This window comes from Geospiza fortis, unplaced genomic scaffold (assembly GCF_000277835.1).
Source record: "Geospiza fortis unplaced genomic scaffold, GeoFor_1.0 scaffold53, whole genome shotgun sequence".
Lineage (NCBI taxonomy): Eukaryota > Metazoa > Chordata > Aves > Passeriformes > Thraupidae > Geospiza > Geospiza fortis.
Window position 1 is genome coordinate 1982114 of NW_005054305.1, and position 16515 is coordinate 1998628.

Genomic DNA, 16515 nt, shown 5'->3' on the forward strand with positions numbered 1-16515 from the left:
GCTGATGTTAGATGCTACATCAGTGCATGTGGATCAAACATTCCTCTTTTTCTCAGCAGCACAGCTTGTTTTCTTACCAAGTCTGTGGATCCTTCCTCCCTGGTATTGATGGATGGCATTCCATATTGATTGGAATAACTTAAAAGTTATTTCTGTAGTCAGCTGCTCCTTCAGCTTTGTTTTCCTCCTCAAGGTCGGGGATAATGGTGCTTTTGCACCATCTGGCAGCACTGCTGACATTGCTCTACATTTTCTCATTCTCTGAAGTTTTATGAAGATGAAATTGCTGCTGTTTATTTCCATTGGTATAATTGGATGGTATGTCAAAGTACATTTACTGTATTTCCTATTTGACTGGGCAAGTCGTGATCTCTATGTAATAGAATCACATGCTGCTGGAATGCAGATTTTTAGGAAGTTAAAGTGTGAGTGCTAGAAGACCAGAGTTCTCCATGGTAGGCAGAGACCATTATTACCCATTGCTCATGTGCATCAACTGACCTGCAAGTTGTGCAGTGCAATGTCTGATTTGCATGCTTTTCCTTGAGTTCTGATTGATTACCTGCTTAACTGGGCTTTCTGTCTCTTAATCGTACACAAATTCTACAAGATCTTTAGCTTATTTTTCTGTTTCCTGAAAGAATCCTACTTGAAGTTTATCAAATGATTTCTCCATCAAGTCATTGTAGAAATGCTGATTTGTTCATCTCCACCATGTATTTACATTATACCCTGCCTCACAGTTGTTACTTCTTTTTCTGATAGTGTCACTGTGAGTCTAAAACTTGTATTCTAACATCCCTTGTTTTGGTACTTCCCCTTTTACACTTGCACATGTCATCTCCAAACAATCTGCTATTTTGATTGATATTGAAGTCTCAGGGTAACTTTTAGAAATCCCAGTGGGATTCTCTGAAGTGCAAAGCCTGGTGCATCCAGGCTCCATCCATGTGTGTTTTTGCTCCATGTGCACTAGGGGGGCCTCCTGCCATGTGGTCCTCAGAGTAGTGTGACCAGGAGCTTAACATCATCCCTGATTTTTTACTTAAATTACTTGGGCAAGAGAAAACTTATTTTCTTTCTCTGAGAAGTATAACAGCTGAGTGCTAGAAGGAAAATTGTAGATGCTTACCCAGCTTTTGTGGCACTGAAATACAACTAACTACAGTTTTCTGTCTTAAAACTCCAGAATCTTGTTTGAGTTTGGTTATATTTTAAGGTATTTGCAGGCCTTTATCATGTTGATAAAGTATTTTTCTTAGTAGTGCTGTTTGCCACATTGCCAAAGGCACTCTGCTTATATACAGTATATAAGTTTATTTTGTGCTACCTTAATATCTGTCGGTGTCTTATCTTTCTGTGTGTTTTGGGTCCTCCATTATTTTGTTGAAGGCTTCTGGGAAAAAGAAAAAAAAAGCCACATTCCCTTGCTTTTCTGCTATAGTTAGATCAGACTCTTGTTTTATTCTTTAGCAATGAAACATTGACTACATCATGTAAGAGAAAGGAAGACAGTTGTGAGGCTGAGGTTGGACAGCAATCTACCATTTAGTTTTTCAACCAAGCATATCATTATATTCCAGAAATAAACTGTGTGCAGGTCACAGTGCAGGCAGGGTAAAATGTGCAGGTTTCTGAGTTTTGGGTTTTTTTCTATAAAATTTAGGATACCATAACAGGCTTCCTAGTAATGTTAGCTGCAAAATAGTAATTAGCCTTTTAATGAGCATTTTGTTTCTTCTGCTAGGTTTTAGCCATCAGTCTGCTCAGTGCATTAACACTTGCTGTAACACAAGCAGTCTTTCACCCCGATTTTGCCTGGCAGGGAGGAGAGCCTTTGGACTCTCCTGCGCTCTATTCTTAGTGTTCTGAAGAATGTGACAGCAGCTCTTGCGTGTGCACCCCTCCTTGTCTCCTTCACAGACAGCTGCTTGTTGCCTGACACGGAGGGCTTGCATTCAGTGGGTGAGACGCGGTGCTCCCGGGCACGTTCAGTCTCCCTGGTTCCGGGGAATGAATGAGTTTGCCATCTGGGATGGGCCGCGCAGCCCCTTTGTCTGCGGCAGGGCTTAACCCAGCACCTGCCCACCGGGTGGCAGCATCCTGCCGCAGGCCTGCTGCTGCTGTGCTGAGCGAGCTTTCTCTGCTTCCTCAGGGGATTTGAAGAGCGGCTAAAATCTCATTGTTTTCCTCTGGCTGTCTTCATCGTATTTCCAAAGTGATGGTACATTCTATATAGATTGAATTTTGTATTGTTTCTGCTTACCAGTTGCCAAGGGTGGTATTGTGCTCTTCAGAGCCTTGATGATTTGGAAGAGTTCAGAGTTTTCATTTTAATCCTTTTTCAGGAGGACAGTCTGTCAGTAAATCCCGGGCAGGGGTAAAAGAATTGTTCAAGTATGTTTAGTTGTGGTTAATTATATCATTACCACCACCTGTCCCCTACTTCCTCCCCCATGCCATAGAATATTCTGAGACATTTTGCAGTTTCTGATCTCCTTCCCCACTTATTTTGCACACAAAAATGTCCTTTGTTTAGTGAGAATTGTTTCATAAGGAACAATGGCAGATGATAGCTATTTGGAATTAAGCATTACACATAAAGGAAAGGAGAATTATAGAAAATCTGCTGGCTTTATGAGTAGGAGTTGGTTACCACACTTGAAGCTTCTCTTTCTCATAATATGAAACAGTTTTATGAAGGATGAACTTTAAAACTTTTCTCTTTAAAAAGAGCATGTTTAGCTCAGTGTAGTATTTTGTAGGCTTTTTTGAAGTAATACCCTTCCTCATATTCTTAATAAAGAAGTTTTCATTTTATAGAATCTGAGTGGCAAGTTTTCTTCCAAGTTAAACATGGATCTGTCAAAAAGTGTTGGGAAGAGTGGGCAGCACTGGCAGGCATTAAATGATATTTCCTTATTTTTTAAAAGGAAAAATAACTAAATAGAACAATGCAAAGGTGCTTTGTGTTAATTCCTGTCTTTGAACTAAAAATTTCTCATCCTTTATAGCCTCTTATATTTTTAAAGGTTATTAAAGTCTTGAGAATGTCAAGGCTGATAGATTGGAAACTATTAGAGATTATGTGCATCATGGGACATGTTTTTTGTACATATAATTTTCAGCCTTTCTCAATTAAATATTTCAGTTTTGGTTTCACTGACCTGGAGACTCGGTCACTGAGGACTAAAGTTTTCTCAATCTCTCTCCGTAGTCTGACCTGAAATGTGTTCAAGATGCAAAAGGAGGCTCTTTCTACAGAGACCATTGTCCTGTGTTAGGTAAGCTGAAGTAAATTCATGTTGATTTGTATTAATTATACTCACTCTGGATTTCCCTTTATTTTCTAAATGTCATCCAAAAGTACTGTCCTTACTAGTGAAGTGTAAATAGTAACATTTCTATGTCCTAATGATAAATTGTCATGCTTTTCTAAATTCTAATTGGTATCAGTGTGCCAAGGGGATGACAAGGGAGCTTTTAAGTGATCATTAAGTTATTAATTGTGTTGTGTGTCCTGTGCAGTGTATTTCTAAAAAGCCAAACATAGCTGTTCATTCTTACAGAGCTGGCTTAAATACTAAGAGATGTAATCTCCTTGCCCAAAAGCACTGTTGTTTTATTGACACCAGAGCTTGTATGTGTCCAGATGTCTAACACCATATGATAGCTTTTAAGATCCCAGTTAGAGCCCATAGTGGAACTTGTCACAAGTATTTAGCATTTGCCAGCGTCACTGCTATTTGCCTTGAAAACTCAACAAGAAACACACAGTTCTGTTGCCAGAGTTTCCAAAGTTTTTTTTTACCTGTTGGCCACTATGGTTGCAGAGACATTGGTGTGGAGTCACCGTCCCTGGAAGTGTTGAAAACATGTTGATAGGGTACTTGGAACAGGGTTCAATGGTGAACATGGTGGTGGTGCTTGGTTGGTGGTTGGACTTGAAAATCTCAAAGGTCTTTTCCAACCTTATCAATTCTATGAGTCTCAGAAATTACCTTCTGCTCTTTAAGTTGCTTGGAAAATTAGTATGCTGATGTAAACTTTTTTTTCTTACTCCCTTTCAGGTGAGCAAAATGGTAACAGAAACCCTGGTGGGCTGCAAATAGGTGACCTTGTAAACATTGACCTTGACTTGGAAATTGTGCAGTCTTTGCAGCATGGTCATGGAGGATGGACTGATGGCATGTTTGAAACTTTAACAACAACTGGCACAGTTTGTGGCATCGATGAGGACCATGACATTGTAGTACAATATCCAAGTGGCAACAGGTTTGTTCTATAGCCTTCATCATTGCTTCTCACAAACTTCCCTTGCCTTCAGTGATTGTGATTACTTGGTGCCAGAAGCTTTCTCTTCTCCTTTTGTGTCTGTTAAGATTTCCTTCTAGATGTGTAATGAGGACTTCACTTTGAGGATGCTTTAGTGGGAAAAGGAATTTTCCTGTGCCTCTCGCTTGTGAAAATTTACTTTCAAAATACGAAATTATGTTCTAGACTATCTTATTTGCAAAATGCAGTGTTTTAAGCAGTAGCTTCCTTTTTAATGAAAAACTATCCATCCCATGGTTTCAATAGGCAAGGTAATAGCAATTCATTGTGGGTTTTCAGTAAAGTAGTTTAAGAGGACAGGCAACAAACTTCGGGAGGGATCTTGTCTAAACTATAGTCACCTTGGCATGGTCCATATCTAGCCTTTTATTATTCAAAGGAATGTTAGATTATGTAAATACAGACCAAGAATAGGAGGTATTGGGGAAGCCAAAACTACTCTTTGCAAGCAGTTTAGGTTTGAACTTTGCTTAGCTCCATCCATGTTAACAAGACTCAAACCCAGCTGTACAGCGGGGTTTGAATCTCCTATGGCCACATGGTTTTCTGTTCTCTTGCTCTCAAGTATTGGGCTTATCTTTAAAAAGTAGCAGGTGAATGGAATAACATTTCAGTTGTATATGGAGTTTGCCCTCTTTGGTTTGTCCAGAAAGAATTAACAGTGTACTGTTCATTCAGGATATCCCTCAAGATATAAGATATTAGTTTGCTAATATTGCAAAGGGATGCAGAACAAAACTGTTTTCCCAGCTAAAGGGATGCAAGTGACTTTTCTTCTGGCAGTCATGTCAGCAGAGTCAGTGACAGGAGCTGTTCTGTCTTGTGGTCTCCTCCCTGACGAAACAGTGTAGTGCCTCTAAATCAGCACAATTTAAACTACCAAGAGGATAGTTTGATTGAAAATTGAGATATATCTGGGACATCCATTTAATTGAAAAGTATTGTTATAACTTAATGTTGCATCTTTTGACCTGGGGGGAAGGGCCATAATTCTGTGTTCTTCTTATGTTGTTTCCTGACACTTCAGTCCTTGTGAGACAACTTGGATCTGCTGCTTTTCAACCAGTTATTTCCTATCCTTGTAAAAATAAAGTAACAATATAGCTACTTTCAGGACTTCTACACTGCTGTCAGCTTGCTTCCCCATAGGCAGGATATTTCTTAATTGCCTTTACAAATGTATATCTCTGAAGCTTATCCTTGAAATTAATTAATGAGCCACAATTAATGAATTAATGAGGCAAGTTTATGGAAAAAAATGCATAACAGCAAATATAGTATCTATAGTATCCAGCCACAGAAAGTTTATAGGCATACAAGCAGAAAATTACACAACAGATGATTTTTAAACATATGTTTCGCTTTGTGTGTTTAAGATCTTCTTTAAATGTTTATTTGTTTAGGTGGACATTTAATCCAGCTGTTCTCACCAAGGCCAACGTTGTCCGAAGTGGAGATGCTGCTCAAGGTGCAGAAGGAGGAACCTCTCAATTCCAAGTGGGAGACCTTGTTCAAGTGTGTTACGACCTGGAGCGAATCAAGCTTCTCCAGAGAGGTCATGGAGAGTGGGCCGAGGCAATGCTTCCAGTGAGTAGCTGTGTGCTTGCATTCACAGAATGGTCAAGCTTGTGCAGTGTTTCTAGTAATGTACCTGTATATTATTGGTGTTGTACCTGTACAGTATTGGTAATGTATCTGGAGGCTGCAGCAGTCTACAAGGGATTTTCTTTGAAGTTTTCGTCTAACTCAGTGTAAAACTCGATCAGGTGCATCAATCTGCTTACCTAATGAAACCTATATAAAAGTAGTAGTGATTGTGCTGTTAAACAGTGGACTTAATAAAATTTATATAATATTAAAAATAAAATATTTAGGTATCTAAATGTTTCACTTATATTTGATGTTTTCTTTAATTCAGACTTTAGGTAAAGTTGGTCGGGTCCAGCAGATCTATTCAGACAGTGACTTAAAGGTAGAGGTTTGTGGGACATCTTGGACCTATAATCCAGCAGCTGTCTCAAAGGTGGCATCAGCAGGATCTGCTATAAGTAATGCATCTGGTGGTAAGTTTGAAGAATAACTAGTAATATTGCCATATGTATGGCAAGTATTTGTGTTAATTAAAAATTGTTAATAGATATTAATACATTGTTTGTATGCAAGATTAATAATAGCCTTGGAGTTTGAGTAATTGAAGTTTTATGTGAGAAAGATGGGAAAAAAGCTTGCAGTCAATATGGAGATGTTGTTATATTGATCAGGTGCTTCTGTTTGGTCGCAGTGCAGGTGTGTCTTTGGAGGTTCACTCTAAAGACTTCAAAATGGTTAGAAGGGACGTCAGATTGAAATAGGGACTGAGGCTTGCAGAGAGTGTCACTGGCAGTAACAAGGAGCCTCCTTGTTTAATAGGTGGTTTAAGATAGCAGGCACAGGCAAGGGATCTGTTGCAGGTGGTTATTTGTTATAACTCAGGATATTTATTTCTGTAAAATTTCTGTCTTAAAATTTAGTCAGACATCCTGTGACTAATTACAGTGGGATTTTTTGGTGTCTATGTAATCACACTTCAGTTTTGTTGAACATGCTGTCATTCATATAATAACAAGGCAGAAAAACTGTCCAGCATGTTTTGTGTTCTGTTGGCACTTTTCAATTGAAACTAGAATTTTTCCTTTTTTTAGTCATAGCTAGTTATTCTTTCCTCTTCACATATTTGCTTTAATGCCAAGAAAACTTTCTACATAGTTTTCTAGATTTTTTCCTAAGGAGGCATAGATGTCGTGAGTTTTCTCAATAAAGAACCGAGTACAGTGGCCATGAAACTGTCTAGAAAAGTAATAAAACTTAGTGTTTCAAATCACAGAAGACAGGCTATACCTGATGTCAGGAAGTCTGTAATAGCAATACATAAGTTCATGTTTTTACCTTGTCCCACCCTTTTGTATTTTGCAGAAGAAAAACTATTTATGGTTCGATCATCTTTATTTTGAAGTGTCTAATGTGCAGTCTCCACTGTCTAAAGGGTACTAGGGTGCAGCTCTTATTTCAAACTCAGTCATTTTACAGCTGCTGTTCTATGGTAGTTTGTGTATTACTGTGTACATGGCCTTAGAAACAAAACAAATGTAGCTGGGGTTTTTTTCTGTTCTTCTGTAATTAGAATTGTAATCTTAGTTGCCCTTTGGTTAACAATTACAGAGAGATTGTCCCAGCTATTGAAAAAATTATTTGAAACCCAAGAGTCTGGAGATCTCAATGAAGAATTGGTTAAAGCTGCTGCCAATGGAGATGTTGCTAAAGTGGAAGACTTGCTAAAGAGGCCAGACGTGGATGTGAGTGTTCTGTTTTGGGAGTATCTCTTTTGGGGGGCCTCTAGTACTAAAGGAAGGGCAGCTGTTCTGAATACTCCTTGCCAATAGGTAGTGCGTCTTCTTAGAAGTAACACAGGTAGTTCCAGTATCTCTTCTCCCATTTGTTGTCCTGTGAGATGTGTGTGGGCTGTGTGAACAGCTGTGCTGTACATACTTTGTTGCTGGACAGATTTTGTAGTCTTTTGTCTGCCATAAATTAAGATACTTTTCAGCCTCTGGCTGCCAGGGTTGGTGCAGAGAACCAAACGTTCACAATTACTGAAGGGTCTTCAAATTCTTCTTTTTTCAAGGGGGTTAGAAGAAGGAGGGTAGATTTTTCAGGATGTTTTTGCTGTTGTTGTGAGTTTGTTTTGTTTTATTAAAACTCACAAGGTAGATCATCTAATCTGATCTCTGTCAGATTTCTTTTACCAACTTGTCTAATACTGAAAAGTCTAAAAGAAAATGCTTAGTAATTATAGGATTCCATTTATAGAACATATTTTAAAGTTACAGTCGTTCTCACTACAGCAATAGTAATGCTTGCAGATAAGAGTCTGAACTTCTTTGGTTCTGAGCACTGATTTTTAACTTAAGATTTTACACAACATGGGTTTTTGTTCAGATTCTCTCCTGTTGTTGGCATATATTTGGCAAGGAAGTTGTACCATAGAGCAGAGGACAGGTATAAATCTGAGACTTGTTCTCAAAAATCTTGCCTTTACAGGAGTCACCCAAAGATGAATGTTTTTAATTCAAGTATCATTATTGTTTGTTATAAATCCATTTCTTTCTCTTTCCTTCAGTCTAGCTAATATAGAAATGAAATAGAGGAGCCCTAGGCGATCTATATATGCTAAGAAGGCATCTTAAAATTGTTAATTTGATTCAGTGTTACGTGTGCTGTTGCGTTAAGTTTTCTACTGCTAAACAGCCTCACAGGTGTGTATGTGTGTGTCTTGAACCTCACCTGCAAGTGTTGGCATTCCAGGTGAATGGGCAATGTGCTGGACACACAGCTATGCAAGCTGCAAGCCAGAACGGCCATGTCGACATTTTGAAGTTGCTTCTGAAACAGAACGTGGATGTAGAAGCAGAGGTAACCTAAAAATTTCAAAATATGCTTTGCGTGTCCTTAAACTTGTTACATGCATAACAATTCTTCTTGACTTGCCTTCTTTTTAAATGCTAGAATGTAAAACTGCTTTTATTACCGTGATTGTGACTCCTACTCCTACTAAATTAGACTCCTGCTAACAGTATTATAAAGGGTCAATATCTAATTCCTTACCACTTCTTATTAAATGAAATACAACTAATATGATAGAGCTATGTAAGCCAGCATACCCTTCTTTCTTTCCTTTGGTTTCGTTTCAACAGTAGAATTCAATGGGAGCTCTGCCTGTGGCATTGAGGGGAAAAAGATGTTTGTAGATGCTGCATCTCCAACTTCAGATGCTTGCAATGTTTCTTATATATACAAAGTTCAGTTAGGAGAAATCTTTCAATTCTTAACTAAAACAAGTTTAAGCAGAAAGTAGTAGTATCTTTGGGTAGAAACTACCAGGTCTGTGACCAGTTTTTCAGTGCCTTTTTTTTAAACCTGACTAAAAACGGAAGTTTAGGTTTAAGCCTCTTGTTTAGGTTTTTTAGAATAATTGTTTGTGAGAATTACCTATCAGCATACAGTGATATTTGCATTTTGAATTGATTTTTACTCAATTATTTGCACAGAATGCACTCTGATATTGCAACCATTTCTTGTTTTGCACAAGGCAAGAGGCACAAGAAGGATCTGTCAAATTTGATTTATTAATAATATAAACTGAAGACTAGTGGGATGCTGAGAAATTGTGCACCTGGTTGCTGTTTGCATAACAGAAAAATAACTTCACATGCTTGAACATCTAGCATTATATTGTGTTTGATATACAGAAGTTAAAGAATATTAAGACATTAATGAGGAAATGTAATTCTTGGAATTAAAATTATTTTATATTTACAGACACACCATTAATTTATAAGGCTTTCATGCTGGCTTAAATTGATGCAATACATACTTGCTGTGCTTTGATTTCTGTGAAATAACTTCACGTTAGAAGTAGTGCTTTCACTGCAGTACTGGTAAAATTAGGCTAAACTGCTTTTTGTCTGTACTCTGGTGTTCAGAGCTGCCATGTTAATCAAGTGGTGGACTGAAGGGAGGGTTAGAAGCATTAAAGAGATAGGTAGAAGCACTACTTAAACAGTTTGAAGACAATACACCTGCTAGCACTAGAATTGTGAAGAGTTCCGTGTTTGCTCAGGCTGCAGAAGCACCATTACACTAGCTTAAAAAATTGTCAGGGATTTTACTTGACTTTTAAAGCCATCTTCACATAACTGTGTTGCTGAAGTGAAGATTGTTTTCTCACTTGATTATATAATTGCCTTGGTTATTATAATAGTAATAATTTTCATAATATTATTAGATTTGTAGTTATATCTTTCAAACTTTAAAAATGTGAGCTGTTTATCAATTTTTATATATATATATATATACAAATATATAATGTTTATAAACATAATTGTTTATAAAATGCAAAGGTCAGCAGGGCCATCCCATTAAGCAGAGAGCAAAAATATAATCCATTTACTTCACTGTTGTGGTCTGAGGCATGGAAGCAATGGATAAAAATCCTTACTTTCCTTGCTTTATGGCTAAGATGGATATTTTTACACTTAAAGTCATTACTTCAGAGTATATCCATTCATGATGACATTTTCTGGGAATATCCTCATTGTTTTCTCCTCTGTTTTTCTCTGATGTCTTAATGTGGGCTACAAGTGGCCTCTGTTTAGTCAGAGAACAGTTGGTTATTGGCATATTTCAAAAACCCGGATGTAGATATTGCGTAGTAAGAATATGTAACCTTCTAGACTGAAGGCATTAATGGTTGTCAGTTATTATATTAACAGTATTATATTATACTGTTGGCATGTATAGACATGTAGTGCTTTTAATATTTAGATTTATAGCTAAATGTAGATGTAAGTCTTAAGGACAGATGATTTACTAGCTGCTAACTTTTTCTAGATGAATTATTGCTATTGGGTAGGATTTAGTTTCTGAGATGATTTGTTTTGATGCTGAGCTAAAAAAAGGCCTGCATGATACTGGACCTCTGCTCATTAAAGTAGGAATTCTGTACATTAAGACTTAATAAAATCAGGCAGTTGTGTCTCAGAATTGAAATATGGTAAAACTAAAACATTCAATAATTATATGGGTTTCATCCATAAACATCTTGGTGTACTTTTCAGACTGCAAATATGAAAAGACAAATTACCATGCCTCTGTGAAACCAAGTGCTCTGTAAATACAAGTCTTGTAGCAGTTTAGGGCTACTGGCACACTCTTGATAAAGTATGCCTCATAATGATCCTTATAACCAGATGAAAAATATAGAGAAGGTCCCTTTTCTGATCCTTTTCCCTTCCAAATGGGCAAGCTTTGGCTTGTTTTGACTGTTGGTTCCTGAGAAGGATTCCTACAATCTGAGAAGGCAATTTGGTAGTGTGAGTTGATTTGGAAGGAATAAAAGTGTCTTTTCAAAAAGCTGTTGAAGCTGCTATGTAGTGCCCTGACTATCTTGAAAACCATATCCATGTTTTCAAAAAGATACATTTGATAATTTGTTGATAAGTCTTCTTCCACCATTGTAAATGCTGTAACTAGTCTCATTGTGCAAATAGAGTTTGTGCTAAGAGCTATTAATTTTTGCACAGGTTTAAAATATTTTAGAAGTGTGCAATATATAATAAAAAGTAGTTAGAAAGATGTTGCTGAAGAAGCTCGCTCATGAGAGGCAGTGAGCCCTTGATCAGTCATGATTTTATTTTACAATTTTCAGTGTTTCTCTGTTTTCAAAATTGAATCCTACAAATGCATGGTTACATTAAACTGTGCAGAAATACCTAGCTAGAAACTAGCTTATGGAAGTTATTTAATCATGTAAACTTCCATTTTACTTCTGTCTTTTCTATACTGTCATTAATGCTGAAATCACTTGATTGATATTTTAAAATGTTTCATGTTGTACAGTCAACGTCTATGAATGTTAAAATTGCCCAAACTGACAAATTTGACTTTCACATTTTAATTCTCAATTTGTGTGAAACTGAAACAAACTGAATCAGAGTTTTAACGCTGTGAATCATCAGCACAGAATCAGAACTTCTAGTTAATGTCAGCATCAGTCACAAATTTCCTTTGGAAAAGGTTTTTTAAGTGAAAACCAAGACACAGAAAAAATCCTAATAAATACTAACCAAATTATATGAACAAGAAAATACTCATTTCTTGCACTATGGTTTGGAATCCGTAACACTTCCCAGATTACAGGAAGAACTACCCTGGGATATTAAGTGTAATACTGTTTGGGCATTGGATTTAATCTGTGGGGTTTTTGGTTCGTTTGTTTTGTATATTTTCTTGACAGTGGTTGTTTTGTAGTAGGAGCCCAAATGAAACCCATTTGAGTTTGATGAACAAACCACACAAAGATTCAGGGCAATAGTTATATATGCTGTGGATTATCATATGTTTTAGAGCATGTGTGTTTATATATGAAGTGATTCTTCATCCTCTATTGCTACAGTTTGAGCAATTATTTAATTGGGTATTTTAATGGTGTCATGGTAGTCTTATTTTTCTTATTAAATCAAATTGTTTCCACTTCAGGACAAGGATGGAGACAGGGCTGTCCATCATGCAGCCTTTGGTGACGAGGGTGCTGTGATTGAGGTTTTGCACCGAGGCAGCGCAGATCTGAATGCTCGCAACAAGCGCAGGCAGACTCCGCTCCACATTGCTGTCAACAAAGGTCATCTGCAAGTTGTCAAGACTTTACTGGACTTTGGCTGCCACCCCAGTCTCCAGGTAAAGTAAATTTTAATGGAGGGTCACTTTGCAGCTACTGAATTTTATGATTTGCTGCATGTAGGTGATAGAAAAATTATGGTAAATGGGATTGAAAGGAACAGAGATGGTAAAGTTCTCTGTCTCAACCTTTACCCCACCATGTGATCAACTGTAACAAAAATGCTGTTCAGTCTGTTTGTTTTCTTGACAGCTAGATTGACACCTGGTTTATTCTATAGTTGATGCTAATTGGTATTTTCACAGTCTGTAGTTATTTCTAATTTGGTAACTTTCCTTCCTGATTAATTACTCCTATATTGAACCCACAACTCTGTGCTCCTTCTGCAAGCTCTAGTTTAGCAGGCCAACAATACTGGGGAATGTTTTGTTAAAAGAAACCTTTTATTTTTTCCCAAAATAGATTTATCATTGGTAGACCTATTTAGTCCAATTAACTTTCAAATATTCAGCTTTTTATTTAGAAAGTGCTCATGTGTAGGATCTCAAGTACTGTAATTTCATAGGGAATTTCATCTGTAATGAAGGTGATGGAAGCAGTAGCATAAATGCAATGTCCTGTTTAGAAGGTAGAGTGGAAATGTGCTATTAGATAAACAGGTATCCCACTGCTGAATGCAGCTGCATGAACTGCATTAGTAAAACAACTGAGAATGGGTAAGTTTGAAGAGATTGGCATCAGAAAAAGCTGTAGTGGCCTGGGCAAATCAAGATACGCGGTAACAAGATATTGCCTCCTTGCTTTGCCATGTCAATAATCAGACTTTTTTGGGACTGTATATCCACATAAAAGAAGATGGGCAAAAACTTTTTCGAAATTAAGGAGCATAGTGATTGTTTATTTATCTCCTTCTACATGACTCTTAAGGTACTGTCTTGATCTTGCTGAGGTTGAGCTGTTATATCCATCCAGATCCTGTTTAGTGTTTGTTGAACAGTAGGTATAATAAGGAGTCTGATGTGCTGAGACCAGTGAAAGGTGATTGCAAGTCACATAGGAGCTATGGGTAGCCAAAGTGGATTTGCCTGAGTCTAAATTACAGAATTTTGTTTCAGTTGAAAAAGTCAGTAGAATGGTGCAAGGATGCTCCATCTGGAAAATATAATTGGCTATTGAAAAAAATGAACTTTCAGATTCAGCATGTGTGCTGAAGAACTGCGATGTGCAAATGTGAGTAGGTGATTGATTTTGTCAATGAAAGCACAGGGGAGTAAGACTGAGGCATGACTGGAATTTAGCTGGCCAGCACTCTACTACTGTGGCCACTCACTATGTAAACAGAAACATATATTAGTTTGTGAACAGGAAATACGAGCATTTAAACTAAATAAAAGCTGCATGATTTGGTTCTGGCAAATTGGTTCACACTGGTTCAAGTGCCATATTCTGGCACTTTTTGTTTGGCAGGTTTTGATTCTCACTGTAGAGATCTGTTTTCGTACTAGTGTATTGCTAAAATGTTCCGTTTCTGTGTTAGCTTGCAGCTGAGTCAGTGTTGGTGGCAAGAGACTTCCTGACTTACATGGTGCAAGAATTTTACTGGAAGCATCAATCTGGAGATTTTGCCTATGTAGCTGCAAATAAGCTTAAATGGATGTGTTTTCTCGCTGTTAGTCTATGGCATTTCTCTTCAGTCCAACCATTTGAATCCTTGAATAAGTAATGTACAAAATGCTTCTAGGAGTAACAAGTATTTTTTCCTTATTTGGGATACTTGAAAAATAAAACATTAAACTACAAGTATAAATTCTTTGCCTGTTCGATTGTGCTGTCAAGTATTATCATCTACCTTGTGTAATATAATCTTGCCATAACAAGTTAAAAGCTTAATATTGCTTTATGGCATTGGCTTTTGCTTCATGGAAAGTTATATGCTTCAGTTAAAACAACAGATATGCCTACTTTTAGTACCTGGACTGCATTTTATTTTGATTTGCCTATGCTTTAATTTCGCACTGTCATTTTGGTATTGTCTTCTACATGGTTAATTGCTGGCTAAACTTAGCATTTATTACTCAAAATTCCATGCCTCCTTCTGCCTGTCTAGTCTTCCCTCTGTCACATAAGTTTTTGTTGCTGTCCTGTTATTTATAAATGGTGATTTGGGCATCCAACTCCATCTGGATGAGCAGCATAGAGAAGTCATTATCTACCCCAGTGTCTTCAGTACCATGGGGTACAAAGCATAGTTCTGGCAGTAATGTGTCTGTACAATGGTGGAGCTCAGGGTGGGGCTTCCCACTGAAGCATTTGCAAAACTGGAGCAAGATGAGAAGCAGCTTGCTCTGAACTCTGCAATATAGCAGCACTCAGGTCTGGAAGAGCTGTTTTGTGTTTATGCAGTCAGTTTTCCTAATGATATTTTAACATTTTTTTAATGTGAATGTATGCAAAAATTGATGTAAACTGTTTCTGGTTTTAGGATTCTGAAGGAGACACTCCACTTCATGATGCAATAAGTAAAAAGCGTGATGATATCCTTGCTGTACTCTTAGAAGCTGGAGCAGATGTTACTATCACCAACAACAATGGGTTTAATGCTCTTCATCATGCTGCACTAAGAGGAAACCCTAGGTACAGATTTCTTTTTAAAGATTATTTTTTATTGTATGTAAAGGGAAAACAAGTACATGTGAGGGTAGAACTATGGTATTCTTTCAGAAGATCCTTAAATCTGCATGTAGTTGTATTTCTTAAATGTTGATGTTGCTTAGCTATGCATCTTTGTAATTTTTGGAAGCCCTTACTAGAATGAAGCTAGAAGTCTGCTCAGTTTAATGCCTATATCCAGATAACTCCAAATTCCTGAGAAATTTCCTGTCATGGCTACAAAATTTTGCCAATAAAAGCTTTGATAAATAAGTTACTAAGATCTTGAAGGTGAAATCGTGACATAGGATAAAAATAGTAAATGCTGCTATGTTTCCCTTCTTGAGTATTGGAATTGATAAAGGAATTTGAGGTTTTTAGAAATACTTATTTGTGGATAATTAAGTAAACTATACAATTCTAAAGCACTCAGGATTATTGCATTAGATTATATTTGTCAGTATTTGAAACAGTTAATTATATTTTCATAGAAGTGTATCTAGAAGGAATTCTGCATTTCAGCTTTTATGTAGCAGCTCAACTGAAAAAATAATTTTAAAGCATAGTTTGTTTTATACTAACTGCATTCTATATGGCTACATTCAATTTTCAGTTAAGGTAGCTCTTGAAAAATCCTTCATAGATCGAACCTTAAAGAAAAGTTGTGTTGCTGATTCCTTATTATGTTGTGGATAAACAGTATTTTTCAAAGCGGTTATGCCAACAAGATTTCAATAATACTTTATCCTCGGGTAGAATATTTAGTATAGTTTACACAAAAGAAGAAATGTGTGTGTTTCCTTGTTTACTACTAAATTCAGCTTTTCAGTTGAGAGAAGTTGGAGAAATAAGGCTGTAAATTTGTATAAATTCCACCCATTATTAATATATGGGATTAAAATCTAGGTTAGTCTCTTAGAACATAGCTATCAAGATTGATGGTTAAAAAGTAAACATAATTAATTATCTATGCTGTGGAATGGAATAATTTCGTGAGGAAAAAGTAGTGGCTGGAAGTGTTGATAGGACAAATAAATGTTTACCATTTTTTACAGTACTCATAAAAGGTCTTTATGAGAACATGTCAAGGACCAAGTGAAGGGACCATATTTTTGGCATTCAGAAGACAATTCTTCCAAGTCTCATTTGGTAACTTCTTCCTCTGTAGTGAATTCTTTTTACTTATATTACAGCATTAGCCCGGAGCAGTGTTTCCTGTCTCAGTTACGCTGATGGGGTATTTTTTGTTAGGTTTTTTTTATTCCCCTGCAATGCTTTTGCTCAGGTCTTGTGGTAGTTCTTTTATGTGACCATAATCT

The 16515-nt window shown here is 36.9% G+C and overlaps 1 protein-coding gene across 1 annotated transcript in view; it reads left to right on the forward strand.

Annotated features, from left to right (window-relative positions):
• Window positions 1-16515, forward strand: part of MIB1 (mindbomb E3 ubiquitin protein ligase 1) — a 77275-nt gene that overhangs the window by 18271 nt on the left and 42489 nt on the right. Inside the window, exons 5-12 of the mRNA XM_031066604.1 lie at window positions 3218-3284; window positions 4071-4275; window positions 5739-5922; window positions 6254-6398; window positions 7534-7667; window positions 8677-8784; window positions 12409-12606; window positions 15030-15181. Of these exons, the coding sequence (XP_030922464.1) occupies window positions 3218-3284; window positions 4071-4275; window positions 5739-5922; window positions 6254-6398; window positions 7534-7667; window positions 8677-8784; window positions 12409-12606; window positions 15030-15181 (1193 nt within the window). The remainder of the gene's footprint in view (window positions 1-3217; window positions 3285-4070; window positions 4276-5738; window positions 5923-6253; window positions 6399-7533; window positions 7668-8676; window positions 8785-12408; window positions 12607-15029; window positions 15182-16515) is intronic.